Source organism: Globicephala melas, chromosome 16 (genome assembly GCF_963455315.2).
Source record: "Globicephala melas chromosome 16, mGloMel1.2, whole genome shotgun sequence".
NCBI lineage: Eukaryota > Metazoa > Chordata > Mammalia > Artiodactyla > Delphinidae > Globicephala > Globicephala melas.
In genome coordinates, this window is record NC_083329.1 from 19,126,574 (window position 1) to 19,146,104 (window position 19,531).

Genomic DNA, 19,531 nt, shown 5'->3' on the forward strand with positions numbered 1-19,531 from the left:
TTATAGACAAAAATGGATACTGGCTGACTACTATCAGGCAGTGCTATTATGCCGCAGCTCAAAATGCCTATTTGTTTAATGAAGTTGGAAAGTCTGAATGAGGCCTACAAAAGGAGACTCTGGGTACTCATGGGTAAAAGTGTGATAAAGATACATGTAGATTCCCAAAAGTATGGGCCTAAATGAAAATGGAACAGAATGTATATGTTATATAACTTATATAATATATGGTCCACCCCAAATCTTTATAATTAAAACAAATCTATTAAAAAAAGCATACTTAACGAACCTTGGGCATAAAGGTTTTCTCTGACTGCTGCCTCTTCTCTTTTAACATCTTCATTTCTGATAATATGCTATCTCGAGATGCTTTAAATTTCCTTTGCTGAGTCTCTATCTGCTGCATTTGGTTCATCAGCTGATCAATTTCATTATTAATCCATATACAAGGCTAAGGAAAATTCTCTTTGGTGCCTGTTAACAAAACATTGTGTATCCCCCTTCCTTTTCTTTACCCGTAAATAAAGCTATTTCCACAAATTTATGGACCATAACAACACTGAATTAAATACTACACTGTGTTCAGTCATAAAAGCAGCTTAAAACATTTCACCCCACTTCTCTCTCAAAATAACACACATACTGTTTTACTAATTGCTATACAAAAAAATAAATAATAAATACAATCCTGGGAAGCCCTAAAGGAAGCTAAATGAAATACATATATATTTTTTCATTCAACAAATATTTACTATATAATCTATTATGCTTACAGCACTATATAAGGGAGTCAGATATGAAGAGGAGGTCTTGCCCGATGTAGAAGAATAACTCCATCTAGCTGGATTATCAAATACAGGAAAGTAGTTGGTGCCTACTGTAAACCTCTTTTTTATTAGTATTTCCCCATGCTTCGTGCTCACATCTTGCCAAATTTGGGCAGTTCTCAAAAGTATGCTATGCAGACCCCTGCAAAGTTAAAACTAAGATGTCTGTTTACCTTTTTCTTTGTGCTTTTGCTTGCAACTGATGACAGAAAAGCTATAAACTCACATTTTAAAAAATGCCAGTTCCAATAAAGAATATCCTAATGAAGCAGTAAAAATAATTATTTTTGCTGCTTGAGTACCTGTACTTAATATTGTGTGACATAATGCAAAGTACACATAAAGCACTTCTACCTTATACCATGGTTGTTTTAAGAAGATGCACGTGCACAAGTGTCTCACAGTTGTGAATCGAACTAGTCACTCTTCACAGAACACCATTTTTATTTGAAAGAACTAAGAGAACTATGGTTACTAAGACTTGCGTTTTGATGGCCATTTCCTCCACTAATACTAAATCTGAGCCTCAAGATAATAACCTCTAATGGACATTTTTCAACCTTTATATATTTAACTTCTACTTAGTATGTGGCATTCCTGATACTGTCCACCCTTCTTCCACTGAAATACTATCCTGGTTTTCCTCCTATAAAACTGTCTGACAAATACTCCTCAGTTCCCTCCATAACCTTAAATTTTTGTATTCCTCAGGTTCTTTTCTCTCAGAAGTAGATTTATTGCTACTAGCTATTTAACAGCTAAGCAAAGGATGTTAAAATAGTTTTTAGTTTTCCCTGTCTTCAGAATTTAAAGACTTACTACATAAGCTCCTGTGCTTAAATAAAAGTCAAACACATGGGCTACTTTTCCCCACGGCATATGAGAAAATACATCTAACATGCAAAAGATTCTATATTCCCAACCAAAACAGTTATTTCTCTACAGCAACACAGGACAAAAAGATATTTTCAATATTTCTGCGCAAATTTTCATTGAGCTTTGCTTCAAGCTCACCTAGTTCTTCTTCTGCTTTTCTAACATCTTTTTGTAATTCAAGTCTAGACTTCCTTGTATCATAATAGCCTCCAGTTAAAGCACCCCGATGACTAACTTGGTCACCTATAAACAAAACATAAGAAAATTAGTAATTCTGTATAACAACTTCTTTATTCAATAATAAATTGATTAATAATCAAATGACTAATCTAAAGGCTTTACCTATTTAATAAGAATGTAAAAGTTAAGAGTTTAAGTCACTCTGGAAAAAATTTTGCTTTACAACATTAACATTTGCATTTAAAAAAAATATACCTTCTAGGTGAGCCTGAACATCCGCCAGAAAGGAAAGAAGTGTTAAAGACTAATAGGAACATGTCAACAGGACACAGAACCTAGCTTGAAATTCCCACTAGCCACAAATGGGAAAATCTGAAAATCAAAAATGATGATGGCAATGTGATAATACACTGAATTAAAAAAAGAAGTCCATGAATCACAGCAATACATAAAAAAGAAAAAAGGATGGGGCTCTTTACAGAAGAGTGACAGCTAATAAATATAGAAGCAATCACAGAATTTTAGAACCACCATTTAGAAACCCCCAATGTATTAACTTGAGTCAAGCAAGGGTCACCAAAGCATGCTAAACCACTGGTGAAGAAGTTTGGGGGAACCTGATATTCATGTATTCTTAAAGGATAATCCCACATATCACTTATTAATTACAAAGGGGATAAGGCATCTTTACAACCAAGATTTGTTAGTGGTCAAACCTGGCATCAGTAACAGTGGGACACATTGTGTAGTGCAATAAGAAGTACACATCACTCATGCCAAGAATGCTTAACCTAAACCTAATGAAGAGAAAGCAGTAAGATAATCCAGAACACAAGACTTTGAGAAAGTGAATTTCTTGGGGTGGGAGGAAAACGGGAGACCTGTCCTATACTGAAACTGAAAGAATCTAAAGAAAAGGCATTGAATGCATCCTTGATTGGATCCTGGATAGAAAAATATTTTTGGACAACTAAGAAAATTTGAGGACTCCCTTGAGGTGCAGTTGTTAAGAATCTGCCTGCCAATGCAGGGGACACGGCTTTGAGCCCTGGTCCAGGAAGATCCCACATGCCACGGAGCAACTAAGCCCGCGAGCCACAACTACTGAAGCCTGTGGGCCTAGAGCCCGTGCTCCACAACACGAGAAGCCACCGCAATGAGAAGAACGTGCACTGCAACGCAGAGTAGCCCCCGCTCACAGCAACTACAGAAAGTCCGTGCGCAGCAACGAAGACCCAAATGAGGCCAAAAATAAATGAATAAAATATAACATTTTGAGAACAGGTCCGGAGGCTTCACCAAAGAACCAAAGGAAGTCCATGGTGCAAAAAAGGTTAAGAAACTCTACTATACATCAAATGATTATACTTAAGAGACATCAACTAAATATAAAGAGGTTGACCCTTTTTACATTCTGACTTGAAGAAACCAACTATTTTAAAAATGAGAAATAACTGGACATGAATTTTCAAACACTCTTAAAACTAAAATGGAATTTATTTGTTCAAAGCCAAGAATTATTATTACAAACCTTCCAGGGTAATGCAGTCCATAGTGAAAGCACGGGCCAACTGGGTTGAAACTTCCATACTACGACAAATAAGTGTTTTTCCAAACACATGTTTGAAAGCTTTGTCAAATCTGGGATTGTACCTCAATTTACTTATCATAGGAATAGCATCCTAAAAATGAATATTTTACAAGCAAGCAAAGAGATCAAAACACAGTTAATTAAAATGTGTTAGCAGAATCATGAATTACATCTTCCTGAAATACAAACAAAATACCTTTATATTTCAAAACTGTTGGTTTTTATACTGAAAAAGTTAGAAAAATCATTCTACTGAAATATACTGGAAATTGTGCTCATGTAAATCATCCAGGTTTTCAGTATTAGAGCACAGTGATAAAGAGCTTAGTGGCTCTGGAGCCAGACTGCTCAAGCTCAAATCCCAGTTCTGCTGTTCAGATGTGTGCTCTGGACAAGTTGCTTAACTTCTCTATGTATCAGTCACTTCATCTATAAAACTGCAATAACAACAGTACCTTCCTGACAAAGTTGTTAAGTCTAGGCAAGTTATATATGTGAAACACTTAGGATAGCCTCTGTCACACAGAAGGGCCAAATGTAAACTAGTAGTATTTCCTCAAAATATTTTCATTTTATTTTATCTCTATCTACAGATATATAACCTAAGTTAGATATTCAGAAAAAAATTTTTTCAGATAAAATTTATTTTCCCTTTTTTCTCTCGACTGGCAACAGAATTTTTAAATTAAGAAATACGGGCTTCCCTGGTGGCGCAGTGGTTGAGAGTCCGCCTGCCGATGCAGGGGACACGGGTTCATGCCCTGGTCTGGGAAGATCCCACATGCTGCGGAGCGGCTAGGCCCGTGAGCCATGGCCGCTGAGCCTGTGCGTCCGGAGCCTATGCTCCACAACGGGAGAGGCCACAGCAGTGAGAGGCCCGCATACCGCAAAAAAAAAGAAAAAGAAATACATCCTACATACAGAAAAATGCAATAATATGTTAAGCTTAAATTAATAATTATGAAGCAAACACCAATATAACCACCATGCAGGACATGAAACAAAACACTACTGACACCCAGAAGCCATGAGTGTAACCCTTTCCTAATCATAGTGGTTACCTTCAATGGTTACCTGCTGGGGATGACACTATTAAAAGTTCATTCGGGTTTTTCCATAACCTGTTAGGAAAAACCCGAACGAACTTCTTGGCCAACCCAATATAACTTTGTGGTCACTACTTCCTTGCACTTCTAGTTATATCATCTAAGCTTATTTTGTTCAGGTAGTGTAAAGGGAACCATGCTTACATGCATTCTTGTGTGTCTTGCTTCATTCACACATCACATTTATGACTCAATTTCTCCTCCCCAAAACTTCACAGATAATTCGTAAATTTAAAAGAAGAAAAAGCTAACCACTAAAATGGCTTATAAGATTCTCACTGTTCCTCTTAAATTGTAGATCATTCTCATAGGGTTTTAGCTTTAACCTTAAAAAATAGTGAAATAGTTGCTACTACCATCAATATTCTGAAGCCAAACACCTCAAAGCAATTACATTTTTTTCAAGAATGATGTCCAGGGAACATTTTTAATCTGTTTAAAAATATACCAGCTAATAACAAAAGCAACAGTATGCTTTCAGAGCCTGTCATCTTGCTAGGTATTTTTACTCTAATTTATAAGCCATTTAAAAAAAGTACATTCAGAAAACTTTAAAATATTTACTTTAAATGATAGTTCCTCAGGGAATTCTTCTCCAGCTACTTCATCTTAATTTTGTCTCCCTGAGATACACTCTCAAAGTATCCTGTGCTTATGTATGGTTTGGCCAAAAAGTTCGTTGGGGTTCTTCCGTAACATCTTCAGGAAAAACCCAAATGAACTTTTTGGCCAACCCAATATTTTAACACTTTGCACATTTTGCAATGGTTTGTTTTATGTCTTGGCTGTGACCTCTGTCTCCCTTCCTTTCCTGATCCAGCACTATGCTCTTCGGTAAGACAGGAATGTTTATCTCACAGACCACGTGAATCCCAATGTACAGTGCCTGTGCACTAGGATGTGCTAAACACAAGAAAAAACGTATTGAAAGGAAGATAGACCTTAACACACATCAACTCACATTGGTTTCAGGATAGGCAGTATCCCTTACATCTAATTTGTTAAGAGGCAGAAAAGTAACCTCTCCAGGTAGGTTCATTTTATTAAACTCCATCAAAATCTTCGTGCTGACTTCATCTGAATCAACAATGTGATAAAACAACCTACATGTAAAGAGAACAGATACATCTGAAGTGCTATAAACATTTAAGCAAACAATTCACTTTTTTTCTATGCAATCCAATTTGTATGGGGAGGGCTACTTAGAAAATTTCAACGGAGGGAGAGGAAGTACAAAAAAGGGAAATTTCTAGCTTCTACAATTAGGAACAAACACTTAGCATCTACATCTTTAATTAGAAAATTAAGTAACTGAGAATAGACGACAATGGGAGACATATTGTATTAAAACTACAAAAAGTTGTTTCTTAGGTTACTCTTATTCCCTCTTTCCTTTAAAAACTCAAAATATCAAGCAAAAACATCTCACCTATTTCCAGCAGTGACTTCCACGCATGTGTAAAAAGCAGGCTCACATTCAAAGTTATTCATCACAATACCATGATAGCCATTTTGAACATGCTGGTTTATTCCCTTTCGACGAAAGTGGTCTAGCACTTTGTTTATACTATCTATTCCATTTAAAATGGCCTGTTTAGAAGTGAAAAATATTAAAATAGTGCCAATGGCACTCCTGCTGGTAAGAAATGAACCCATTACTCTAAGCATTAAAAAATATACCAAATTGGGAGAATGGGATTGACATATACACACTATTATATATAAAATAGGTTAACTAATAAGGACATACTGTATAGCACAGGGAACTCTACTCAATACTCTGTAATGGCCTATAGGTGAAAAGAATCTAAAAAAAGACTGGATATATGTATATATATAACTGACTCACTGTGCTGTACGCCTGAAACTAACACAACATTGTAAATCAACTATACTCCAATAAAAATTTAAAAAAATAAAAAAATAAAAAAAATACCAGAGATTAAACACTCTCTCCAAAAACAGGTCACTCCCTTGAAATATGCCAACTACGTGCAATACTTTATATCATGGATTCTGTTCTATGACATCAACATTAAAAATGGACTCGCCATCTAAAAATCAAAAGTGCTCTCTTTAATAGCATGGGTGCTTAAATGATACCCATTCTTTCGTATTTATAAGACAAGTAATTTGCCCTCTACTCTTGAAAGCTAATAAATTCTTGCGCAATAATAACTGACAATGCAAACTGAGGTAATGAAAGAACCTGCCCACCTTTCCTGTTGCAGCTCTAAGAAGTTGCTGTTTCTTTTCAAGATCTTCTCTTTTAGCAGCAAGTGCTTGCTGTTCTGCATTCTCCTCTCTCCACAAGTAACTAATCAATAAAAATTAGACTGTCTTTAATTCTAAAAATATTAATATTCTAATAGTATACAAATTTGAATAAATACTGAAATTAAACTTCAATAGTTAATTTATAACTTAAAGACTTTAACAGCCAGTAATTACATTACTCAAAAATATTAAGACATATTTTAGGCTATACTAACTTTCTTTCACTTTGTAATTCATCTTTCTTATTTTTTACTTCATAGTATTTTCTGTCCAGTTCTTCAACTCGAGCTTTGACTTCATTAAGATCCTGATCCAGTTTCTATGGAAATAAAAATAATTCAAATTTAAAATCCAATTCCATACAAACAAATCCATAGTGACAGAAAGCAGATCAGTTGTTACCAGGGGATGGAAGGGGAGGACAGGGAAGGAGGGAGGGAGGAATTACCAAGGGGTATGGGAAACATTTTGGGGTGATGAACAGGCTTGTTATATTAATTGTGGTGATGGTTTAACAGGCATACACATATATCAGAACAATTAATTTGTTCATTAATGTCCTTACTACTTCTATAATACACACCCTAGAATTTTAAAAGAAAAAATACATTAATAAATTCTCAAAACACTGCAGTGCATACTTTTCATACTTCCCCCTCTAAACACACACTAGAACATAAGAGATGTAGGAACAGACTAAGAAGCAAAAAGGCTGTTTTGTACAATTAATTAGCACTGTAAAATCATCTCTACCCATTATAAAGCACAGAGTTCACCCTCACAAGTGGTCATTTTGATACACGTAAGTGTGGCTAAAATACTGAAAAATAACTTCAAGCTTGAGAAAGAATGAATAAAACCTCTCACTGGAAAATCTTGGTTTATCACTAAACTTTTTCAAAAGGGCATCTGTTGAGGTCGATATTTCCATGAACTCAAGACAAAATGCCTTTTCTTTATTTCAAGACAGAACTGTAGCTATTGCAGCTGAAACTATACTAACAAATTCGCAAATAACTGACTACCTCAATCAACCTGTGTTTTCCATCCCCTCCGTAAAATATCCTGAACAAAGCCCAAAGTACACTGGACTCTCAAGGCCAGTAGGCTGTCTATTACTCCTGGTCACTTTTCCTACCAGTTGAGCTGTTTATGGTTACAGAGTCAGTTCTGTTTGCTTCCTACTATGTTTTTGTTTTGGGGTAACTGATTACATTAAATATTAGATAAACTGATGATATGAGTACAAGGAAGAGTTGTTTCTTTAAAAAAATTGATTTAGTTTTGGACAAACTCAAAGGTGAGTCACTAAAAATTGGATTAAATGGGCAAATCAACTCTAAAAGACTAGGGAAAATAATTATTTAATATATAATACATAAGTTAATAGATACTGTGCACTTTATATCAGTAATTCAAAATGTCAAGTCGCAAAGTCAAAAAGACTGAGGAACTGATCCAGATTAAAGGAGATAACAGAAACATGACAACTAAATGCGATATATGATCTTATACTGAAACCCGAATTCTGTTCTCATCCAACTTCAAGGAGAACTGTATTTACATGTGTGGTCCATAACATGAAAGTCCCCTAGGAACTCCAATCACTACTCATATTCATAAGAAATACCTTGGGCTCTACATCAAAAGACTGGTACACACTCTGCTGGAGGAGGTTGATAAGGAGGCTATACATGTGTGGGGGCAGGGGGCATATGAGAACTCTCTATACCTTCCTCTCAATTTTGCTGTGAACCCAAAGCTACTCTTAAAAAAGAAGTCTAAAAAATAAAGATTGGTACATACGCATATATTTATCTATTTAAAATTAAATACTTATAAATATGTACATTTATATATGTGTAAAAAATACATATAAATATTATACATAAAATATACATAAGTATACACATTTGAGATTTTATGCTTTTAGTGGCTTTTTTTTGATAAACCAACCATACCAACTGGTACAGATCTCATGGGGTAAGAAGGTTCCTTCTAGGCATGTATATATATATTCTCCTCACCCTACACCTGTCCTACACACTCCCTTCTCATCACTTCCAATCATCTATATATATCCACACATATCACTTAAAGAATTTTTCTCCCTTTCTAATTTTAAATAATGTAAGATCTTTCTTGTTCTGAAAGTAATGATTTTATCTTCTACTTCACTTTTTAAGAAAATGCTAACTAAACATGCATAGTAAATGTTTAATTCATTTAGAAATGTTATAAAATCACCAATGCTTTAACAAAATATATATACATTCTGCAGTAAGTTATTACATTGACAGAAAATTACATTAGAATATAAAAATGGAAAAATTTTAAGTTACTATAAAGTCATGTTTTAGTTAAGGGTAGAGTTCAGGTACATATTACCAAGTCATAAAAATATATTTTAAAATACATTCAATCTATATGGACACTCACTGACATATAAGAACTCTTCTTCGAAAAAGAGAACTACCATATGTATCATATTACATTGTGCTGGTCTTGCCTAATTAAGTATCTGGTCTTGTATATTTTAAGATAAACCATTTACAAATAAAACTTAAAGAAATAGATGAAACTGCACATGTTCACACTCTTCTGAAAGATTTCACAAAGCAGCTATGAAAGTTCTTACATTATACTGCTCCAGATTTTTCTCTTTATTTGCCTCAGTGTCCTCCAAATCCTTATGTATAGCAGCAATCTGTCTTTTCTTGTCATTAATAGCCTGATCTAAAGACTTGAGTTCCTTTTTAATCCACTTATCCCTTTCTTCTTTTGATGTAAACTGGCTTCCTCGACCCTGCTTTGCATAAAGATCCGTTCTTTCCTGCGTAGCTTGGGCCAATCTACACAAGATAGAAGAGAATGGTTTGAAAAGGACAACAGGAAATAACCAAGTTTAATTGCAATAGATACCTCAAGAGTACACAGAGACAATAACCATTTCTATAATTCCATAAAAGAAGGAATTAAAGGGAATTCCCTGGCAATCCAGTGGTTGGGACTTTGCTCTCTCACTGCTGAGGGCCTGGGTTTGATACCTGGTCTGGGAATTAAGATCCCACAAGCTGCATGGTGTGGTAAAAAAAAAGAAGGAATTAAGTATAAAAAGTAACTGTTATCTAATGGAGCTCCTGGGACTAGTTCTATATAACATTAATTTAACTGCAAAATCAGTTACAGTCAGGTAAAACAGCCCATCCCCTAGGGATTTAAGGTCATTCCAGGTCTGGGTTAATCAGTAAACCTACACAAATCTAGTACCCCATATCTCAGGAATTTTCAAAATAGCTCCAACTATATTTAACTATTTGAACATTTTCAACTCCTTATAATAAAAGACACTATAAAGATTAAAAGGCAAGAGAAAACACTTACAACATACAGAACAAATATTAATGCCCAGATAACATAAAACAACCCTATAAAACGTCAGAAAAAAAATCAGAAAAAAGGGGCTTCCCTGGTGGCACAGTGGTTAAGAATCCGCCTGCCAATGCAGGGGACACAGGTTCAAGCTCTGGTCTGGGAAGATCCCACATGCCACAGAGCAACTAAGCCCATGCACCAGAACTAGTGAGCCTGTGCTCTAGAGCCCATGAGCCACAACTACTGAGCCCGCGCGCCTAGAGCCCGTGCTCCACAATGAGAGAAGCCACCGCAATGAGAAGCCCGCACACTGCAACGAAGAGTAGCCCCCGTTCGCCACAACTAGAGAAAGCCCGCGCAGAGCAACAAAGACGCAACATAGCCAAAAATAAGTAGGATAAAATAAATTATTTTAAAAAGCCGACAAAAAAAATCAGAAAAAAATGGACACAAGATATCAACAGGCAATTCATTAAAATGAACATAAGTGGCATAAAAACATGATAATGTACTAAATTGTGAAATCAGCAAACGTTGGCAAGTCCAATCTACGGATAGATATTAAAATGTCTAGATGTTAAAACGACATAAAGTGGGAGAATGAACACACAGCAGGATACAATTTGGGTAAAAAAAGAACAATCATCATGCATGTTTTTAAATGCCCAACATTTAGCTACGTTATCTTGGGCAAGTTACTGAACACCCCCAGAGCCTCAAGTTTGTCAAATTTACAGTTGGTGATACTGTGATCTCCTAGGGCTTTTGAATAGGCAATAAGCATACAATAATGCTTGGCCGACACTGCCTATTACTTTGAAATGGACATTTAACTTTTGCCCTTATTTACTGTACCTTCTTAACCCATAACTACTTAATAAGGTTCTATAGAGGAACAATGTAGAAAATTAGAATTGTTGGTGAAAAAAATCCCAGACCTAGCAATTCCTCGCTCTTCTTTTTCTTTTACACTGTTGAATTTAGGTTCTGTTTCTGCCAGTTCTTTCTGCTTTTCTTCTATTTTTTCAAGCAGCTTCTGCCTTTCTTTTAATAAGCGTTTCTGTAAATGAAGATAAGTAAAAATGCAATCTATTTAAAAACTGTTGTTTAATTTATAAGTCTAGCATAAGATATTTTCTCATGAAAAAAATGCATGAAACTGATCACGCAACACAAAACTAATTTTTAAACTGATCCTGCAACACAAAACTAACTTTTAAATGTAAGTAACAAAGATAGTACTCAGTTGCAACTTGAATGCAAATTATTTTAATGTGCCAAATCTTTTACAAAAATTCAAGCACCCGTGCCACAGAAAGGACTGTCCTCTGCAGTTGCCACTCACCTGAACATTTATATCTTTCATTTTTAGCACTTTAACTCACCCTCTGTTCACTATTTCCTGCCAATTCATCTTGTAAATCCTTGGCTTTAAGCTCCAACTTAGTCCTCTGCTTAATTTGTTCTTGTCTTTCAGCACTGAGCTGCTCCTTTTCTTCTTTCATAGCTGAAATTTTTGTTTTCAGTTCTCTAACTTGGCGCTCAATATCCTACTCAAAAAGTATCAAATAGAAACGAGTTAGACAACTAGAAATACAACAGCAAAATCAGGACACCACTGATTTGTCTCTTCTTTTTCTTTCATTTAAACTTTCAGTACTACTGTCTTTCCAATACTCAATCTCGGTGACACCCCACTTGAAGTTACCATTCTATAATTCTGGTACAAAAAGTTTACTGTGGTCAAAAATGTGACTAAACCTGGTTTATAACCTTACCTCCATTTTATCTCTTGCATCCTGCTGGGCGTCTCTTAATTGTCTGGATTTTTCTCCACTAGTCTCTCGCTTAGCAGAAAGCTGGGAAAAAAACCAAGCTATGATTTCTAACTCATTTCGAATTTGTTCAGTATTTAAAATTTTAAAATATCTGCTAAAATAAACATTCACTTAAAAATTTTTTTCCAAAAATAATTGTAGTGGTTTTAAATAGAAAATGCCTGTAGTTTTCAGCATTACCTAAAACAAATTTTTGTACAAAATGTCAGCAATACTAATTACAAATTACACCTTAAAAAGCCAGGGAAAAAATTCATGAAACTTTAAAGGTGGCTTCCTCTCATCCTGGTCTGCCTGACATCGCCACCTAATTATATTTCAGATACAACTACAGCAAGGACTATGTGGGTCTAGGCATTTTCCTTGGAGTAAACTGATAGTGTAAATTTGCTGAGTAATGAATTCACTAAGAGGTTTTAAAATTTTGAAGTTTGTGTTTAAAAATCATTGAAAAGTATAAATATAAAATGAGTTTAATATATTCGTAAAAATAAAATTAAACTGAAGTGGCGAAATATTTTACCTCATCAAGTTTAGCACGAGTCTCGTTAAGTTCCTGATTGTAAATGGTGTATTCCAGGGCTCGTCTCATCTTATCCCACTTCTGATACTGAGCTAGTTCTTCCTTTTCTTCCTCTAAGGTATGTAATCTCTCTTCAATGTATTTTAACAACTCATTGATTTTTTCCCGTTTGCCCTCTTAAAAATAAATGGGAGAGGGGTGAAGGAGTTCAATAAAATTTTTATGTAACATCAATTCTCAAATATACCATGAGTTAAACTTAATCTTAAGAACGTTAGCATTATTTCTTTGATATTATGTGGTAACCACATCCAAGATGCTAAAATTGCCATTAAAATGCTTTATTATGAAAAGCATCGGAGAATAAACACATGGTGACACTGATTCTTATATTACATGTGGTAAAGGCCTCTGTTTAAACTTCCTTTAAAAGCCAGTGTGCCTTCCCATGACATTAAAAAAAAAACGTACTTAACATCACTGGTGTCACTGATTCTCAATTCTTACAACAGCATTATCTATAGCTACCATATATTGAATACCAACTATATTCCAATCATGGTGATACTTTGCTCCTCTACTCATCACTACAAACTATAAAAAAGGATTTCACAAGATGGGAAAGTTATGGACCAGGGAGGTCAAGTCTAAAGTCACAATATCAGGTAATTATTAGTAAGATTTTGAACCCAAAACTCTCTGACTCTAAGCCATGAGAGGGCACAGCACTTGAAAAGCAAAGTAGGGTTTCCATAATAAACGTACTAAGGAAGACTGAAGTTCAAAATTTCATATTTACTTGCTCCTGAACAACTTAAAGCCTAATGCCAACTGATATTCCAGCAATTATTTTTTGAGGAATACATAATTATCCTCACTAATAATAAAAAGGACATTAGAGGCACAAAGTAGGTGACCTAGAAAAGCACTATTATCTCACAGTAACAACTCTTTATTCAAAGAGACAAATTATTGGAACTCTCAAACCTTAAACATCCTGAAACTAATTTTTTCTCCATTCAGTATATAGGCAAATTATCATACAATACACTTCTGACGATAACTCCTCTCAAGTATCATAACACAATGAAAAAGTAATTCACAACAAAAAGAATAATGTAGAATCATATTTATTTTACCTGTTTCCTTCATTAAAGAGATGCTTTCTTCTTTTCGTTCATCATACACTCTAGTACCAGCTACTTCTCTTAATAGTTTTAGTCTCTGAGAATCTGGTGCTGTTGCCATCTGGTTGATCTAAAAGTTTTAGAAAAATAATTATTTACAGAGCTACAGAATGCTCTTTAAGAGCTCTACCTTGAAAGTTATTCACATGCTAAGCTTTAAGTATGAGTTCACCCTGGGAAAATAGCAATGAACAGAAAAGGTCTTGCCCTCGAGGAACCTACTTTCTAGTGGAAAAAAACCAGGAAGTATGCATACCATTACATTATAATTGCTATGCGGAAAAACAAAACAAAATAAGAAAATACAGCATAAAGAGTTGGAGTGACAGTAATGCTCTTGTAAAAGAGGCAGACATAGATCGCTTATATGAAATGACATATGAGCAAAAGTTGAAATGATGTAAAGGGACCTACTACGTTGTATGTGTGCAGGGAAGACTCAGATAACGGCTTTCAAATCAGCCTCCTTTTATTTTATTTTTTAAAGTTTTTTTTGATGTGGACAATTTTTAAAGTCTTTATTGAATTTGTTACAATATTGCTTCTGTTTTCTGTTTTGCTTTTTGGCCCCAAGGCATGTGGGATCTTAGCTCCCCAACCAGGGACTGAACCTGCACCTCCTGAGTTGGAAGGCGAAGTCTTAACCATTGGACCGCCAGGGAAGTCCCCAGCCTCCTTTTAAAGAAATTTCTCTTATAAAGACAGTCTTTTCAAACTCTTGCTCTTAAAGTGAAACTCCATATTCTTTCTAATCACTTCTTCTGAATGCTAACTTTCCAACACATACCTAAAAAAGCCTCCAACATGAAATAAGAAGTGGACATTTTAAAAGGATTTTCCCCTAGTTCAATATAGCACAACAGAAAGCTATTAGGACACTGCAGGTATGTTCTAAGAAAAAGAAATTATTTTAGATATATATAGTTAAAACATACGAGGAAACAGTAGAACAATCAGATAAAGTATGTAACTCCTAAAAACTATAAAGAATATAAATTGTATTAAGGGAAAATAATATGTAGCACTACGGTAGCTTTCTGGTAATTTAAGCATTCTAGCATTTTAACTCTGTGATATACTAACAGAGAGAGTATTAATTTCAGAGTAACTTTTTTCAAATGTGATTTTTATAAAGTTTCTACAACATTCTTAAATATGATTGTAACTTCTACAAACCAAAAATGTCTTCCAGTACAGTGCACCTTGGTAAATGATACAGATCACCAAGAAAATAAGATCCACTTAAATAATTCTACGGAAATACTTTTTTTTTTTTTTTTTTTTTTTTTTTTTTTTTTTTTTGCGATACACGGGCCTCTCACTGTTGTGGCCTCTCCCATTGCGGAGCACAGGCTCCGGACGCACAGGCCCAGCGGCCATGGCTCACGGGCCCAGCCGCTCCGCAGCATGTGGGATCTTCCCGGAACAGGGCACGAACCCGTGTCCCCTGCATCGGCAGGCGGACTCTCAACCACTGCGCCACCAGGGAAGCCCCGGAAATACTTTTATCCCACTATGCAATGGATCTATTTGGTACATAAATTTATGGCCACAGAAAAGGTAATACAAACTTCAGTGCAAAATAAATCAATGAAAACAGAAGACAATAAGGTCTATTTTCACTCCAACTTAACCACTAGAATGAAATCAAACTCATCATTCAATGAATATACTCAAAAAACAAATTCCACTTAAAAAGATACTATTTCTTACCTTTCCTTGTTTAACAATATAATAAGGATTGCTTCGAGAAAAACCAGCACTTTCAAGGAGATTCATCACATCATTTTTCCTGTTGATAAACAATTAAAAAAAAATTTCAAATACGTAACAATCCAACTATAAGCAAAAAGAGTACACTAACTCCTGAGTTAAGGTGCACAAAGGAGTACAGAACAGTCATTTAACCCTTCTGTTCTATCAGCCTCAGAGAATCTTCTGATTCTTATGTTTATGCTCTAAATTGTGATTTGTTGAACATGAGGCAAAAGTACCATATATGAGGCAAGTAAAAGAATACTTTTAGTCTTTTGTATAGAAATTACAAATGTAAAGAAAAATGCTTACGTGACCATTTTCTTGTCTAAGAAATACTGATCCTTTTTGGCACCAATAACTCTTCGAAGTGAAACTTCCTCTTTGTCGATCTAAGAAAAAAAAGAAAAGCCCAAAGTTAAATCTAATAGTAAAAGTGGAAACTTTATAGTTAATAAGGTCATTTCAGAGTCCCTCACCATAGCAATTATTTTGAAACTTCAATCATCTCACTAAAGATATGCCATGAATACTCAATACTATGACAAAGACATTTTTTCACAATGGCTTGCACATTCCCATTTGTTTACCAGAATATTCATTACAACTTTAAGACAAAATTAGTATGTAAGCTGTAGTTATTTTAGTATGAACTAAATTATAAAAGCCTAAGTACAACTATAAATAAGTGTTTCAAAGCATGAAAAAAGTCAGTTGCATCAATAAAATTCTCAATGTTACTACTGAAAAGAAAAAGCAGTTACTCACTGGCAACCGGTTGTCTGAATTGTCAAAAATAATCTCCACAAAAGCAGAAATAACACGAGGTCCTGTACCCTCCTAAAACATGAGAAAAATTAATATGTTGCATAAGTGGGATTTTCATATTCTTTAAATACATTTAAAGTTTAGTGCATGGTAACAAGCCTGATTCAATGGAGAAAAATTTCTATCAGACTAATATACAGTCCTCTTGCCAAAGCAGCCAACACTGGATTAGGATAATAAAACTCAACCAAACAGCTTCTGATTCTGAATTTTAAAAATGAGAACTATGCAAGAGACGTCAAAGTTAGATTTACATAGGTCTTGTTCTGCATATCACCTCATTAGAGCATAAGACCCCATAGCCACCCAATTTTACCTATTTGCTAAACTATAAAACACTTTGAGGCTTCTCTCTTATAGATTCACCTTAATGCTAGAAAGGAGCCCTAACAAGTCACATGATAAAAACTGTCTTTTTAAACATTTGAGATATTCTATATAGTTTTAAATCTGCTATGAAAACATATGCATTTAACATATGGGTCACATTCAGACCGATTTGTGACCCAACTACTTACATACCAAGCCCAGATAATTTCTAGACTGTGAAAACTGCTATTATGTAGTAGTTCAATACAATGAAGAATGATACCTAAAGAATTATTCTTTTAATGCTAATCTGAGAAACCTAAAGAGAGATTTTTCTATAGGGAATCAATCCTGATTACTGGACTAAAAATTCAAATGTAAGAGGTGGGGGAGGGAATTTCCTGGCAGTCCAGTGGTTAGCACTTGGTGCTTTCACTACATGGCCCTGGTTCAATCCTTGGTTGGGGAACTAAGATCCTGCAAGCCACAAGGCGCAGCCAAAAAAAGAGTGAGGCGGAGAAAAATATAATGGTCAGAAAAAGAACTTTAAGTCTGAGAGATACTGTGGAGATATATTGAGGACTCTCGCTTTCTGGTCTTAAAATTAATTATAAGCCATATTTAAACAAGACAGGGACTTCCCTGTGGTCCAGTAGCTAAGGCTCTGCGCTCCCAGTGCAGGGGGCCCAGGTTCGATACATGGTCAGGGAACTAGATCCCGCGTGCTGCAATGAAGATCCTGCATGCCGCAACAAAGACCCAGTGTAAGTAAGTACATAAGTACGTAAGTAAATAAAGTTACATCATTTTATCATAGCCTTTTATACTTTCTTATCCTAAAATTAGTTTATTTTTCATAATTATCTAAAGAAAAATTCTAACAATTTTCATTACTATATACTGTCTTTCATATTGGATGTTACCATTGTTACCAAATGATGTTACCATTTAAGTATAAATATGGCTAAAAGTAACTTTATGTTGTTTAGTTTGTAATGGTTGCTTTTCTATGCTCCCAATTAACTTATTTATTTATTTACTATTTATGTAGGCTACACTGGGTCTTGGTTGTGGCACATGGGCTCTAGAGTGCGCGGGCTCAGTTGCTGCAGCACGCAGGCTTAGCTGCAGTATGTGGGATCTCAGTTCCCTGAGCAGGGATCAAACCTGGGCCCCCTTCACTGGGAGTACGGAGTCTTAACCACTGGACCACCAGGGAAGTCCCCACAATTAACTTCTGATTCTGAGTCTCAAAGTTTCTAATCCCCAACCTAACTTTCTTCTTTCTCAGCAAACCTGCTTCCAGATCGTTACCAGGCCATACTCCTAATAAAGAATTTATATTTATATGGAAGGCATATCCATCCATAGGGAACTCGCACAATCTTACCATTATATAAAATTTAAGCCTTTATCCTGCATTAATATAGTAAGCTAAATTTCACAGCAGAACAACATACATAAGAGACACACTGTGTCATGTTCACAAAGGATCTGAAACTTGAAAAAATAATTTTGTTTACCAGAATTGACAATGTATTTTTAGAAGTATTTAATATCCATAAAGCAGTCTCACTCACATGTAACAAAGCCAATCTCTGTTCCGGACGAAGATGGCTAAACTCATCACTGAGAACAAACTGAATTGCTAGAAATACAAAAACAACTATTAGTAGGATCTAAAAAAGGATTTATGCCTTAGTTATAATTTCCCATACCTTCACAGAATACAGTATATCAGGTAATGAACAATGCAGATAAAGTAGATTACCTGTTTTATATAGACAAAAGGAATGCAGAAAATTTGCCTGTACTTCAGACTAATCAGCTAGGAAATGATGATACTAGGAAAACATTAAGTTTTCACTGAAATATTTAAGGTAAGAAAATAAAAACACTGAAATACACGAACAGACTAGAACTAAGGTGTACCTCTTGATCAAAGTATACATGGTTAGGTTTCAAGCTATAGTTGCTTTTATCCAGTAGATATAAATAATATAAATTAAAATATTTAACAAAATAGGATATATTCCTATAATATCCTTAATTGCATACTTTTTCAAAATAAATAGCACTAAGTAGGAAATGTTTCAGATTTCCACTTTCTACTGCAGTACTTACTTACCCTTTGTCTTCTGTAAGGAGCCATTCCTGCTTCCATAGGATGCCTAACTGGACCACCCTCTCCTAGAAATGGAACTCTTTACTCAACTGTTCTATTCCCAGTCCACCCAAGAGAGCTTTGACACTCTAAAAGAGGGAGTATGTATATGTGAATGTGTATGCTGGGGGTGGAGGTGGGGATTGGTTTTCTTTTATAATCACCTTGGAGGGGACAGGTTCAAACTGCCCTCATCCCCCCTGGAGATCAGGAAATATTAATACTTCCACTCCAATCCTACTCTTCTCACCATCCCCAAATTACAACCACTGATGGGGTAAAGAGTACCCTTTAGCTTTATAAGTAAACAAGGGATAGAACCTTTGCTATTACTACACCCTCCTTTTCCTCAAGCACTACTAAGAGGTTCAAAATCTTTTCAATCTACTCCTTGTACAGTCCAAATCTGTTAAAATATTTTTTCTCTCCAAAGAATTTAACAGAGGCATTACTATGCTTAAACGCATTTTATATTTAGAGATAGTTTTTAAAGTTCTACTTACTATCTTCTGACAACAACTGTCTTTGTTGAGTCTGGTTTTTTACACCCCTCCATCTTTTATTAAAATAATTGATTTAGATGAAACAGATAAGCCATTTTCCATAACAATATTAACTATTCTACTGTACTTACATTCTTTGAATCTCTCTCTCTCTCTGCATTTACAACATTTATATACAGCACTGAAGTTTAG

General features: G+C 35.1%; 1 protein-coding gene across 1 annotated transcript in view; it reads right to left on the minus strand.

Moving 5' to 3' along the window:
* Nucleotides 1–19,531, minus strand: part of SMC3 (structural maintenance of chromosomes 3) — a 32,431-nt gene that overhangs the window by 6,119 nt on the left and 6,781 nt on the right. The window contains exons 4-20 of the mRNA XM_030842538.2: nucleotides 18,253–18,320; nucleotides 16,304–16,375; nucleotides 15,848–15,927; nucleotides 15,494–15,572; nucleotides 13,733–13,850; nucleotides 12,594–12,769; nucleotides 12,011–12,091; nucleotides 11,618–11,782; nucleotides 11,171–11,292; nucleotides 9,496–9,709; nucleotides 7,073–7,176; nucleotides 6,798–6,897; nucleotides 6,010–6,170; nucleotides 5,542–5,683; nucleotides 3,415–3,565; nucleotides 1,794–1,946; nucleotides 290–441 (exon numbers count right to left, since the gene is read on the minus strand). Coding sequence (XP_030698398.1) covers nucleotides 290–441; nucleotides 1,794–1,946; nucleotides 3,415–3,565; nucleotides 5,542–5,683; nucleotides 6,010–6,170; nucleotides 6,798–6,897; nucleotides 7,073–7,176; nucleotides 9,496–9,709; nucleotides 11,171–11,292; nucleotides 11,618–11,782; nucleotides 12,011–12,091; nucleotides 12,594–12,769; nucleotides 13,733–13,850; nucleotides 15,494–15,572; nucleotides 15,848–15,927; nucleotides 16,304–16,375; nucleotides 18,253–18,320 — 2,138 coding nt within the window. The remainder of the gene's footprint in view (nucleotides 1–289; nucleotides 442–1,793; nucleotides 1,947–3,414; nucleotides 3,566–5,541; nucleotides 5,684–6,009; nucleotides 6,171–6,797; nucleotides 6,898–7,072; nucleotides 7,177–9,495; nucleotides 9,710–11,170; nucleotides 11,293–11,617; nucleotides 11,783–12,010; nucleotides 12,092–12,593; nucleotides 12,770–13,732; nucleotides 13,851–15,493; nucleotides 15,573–15,847; nucleotides 15,928–16,303; nucleotides 16,376–18,252; nucleotides 18,321–19,531) is intronic.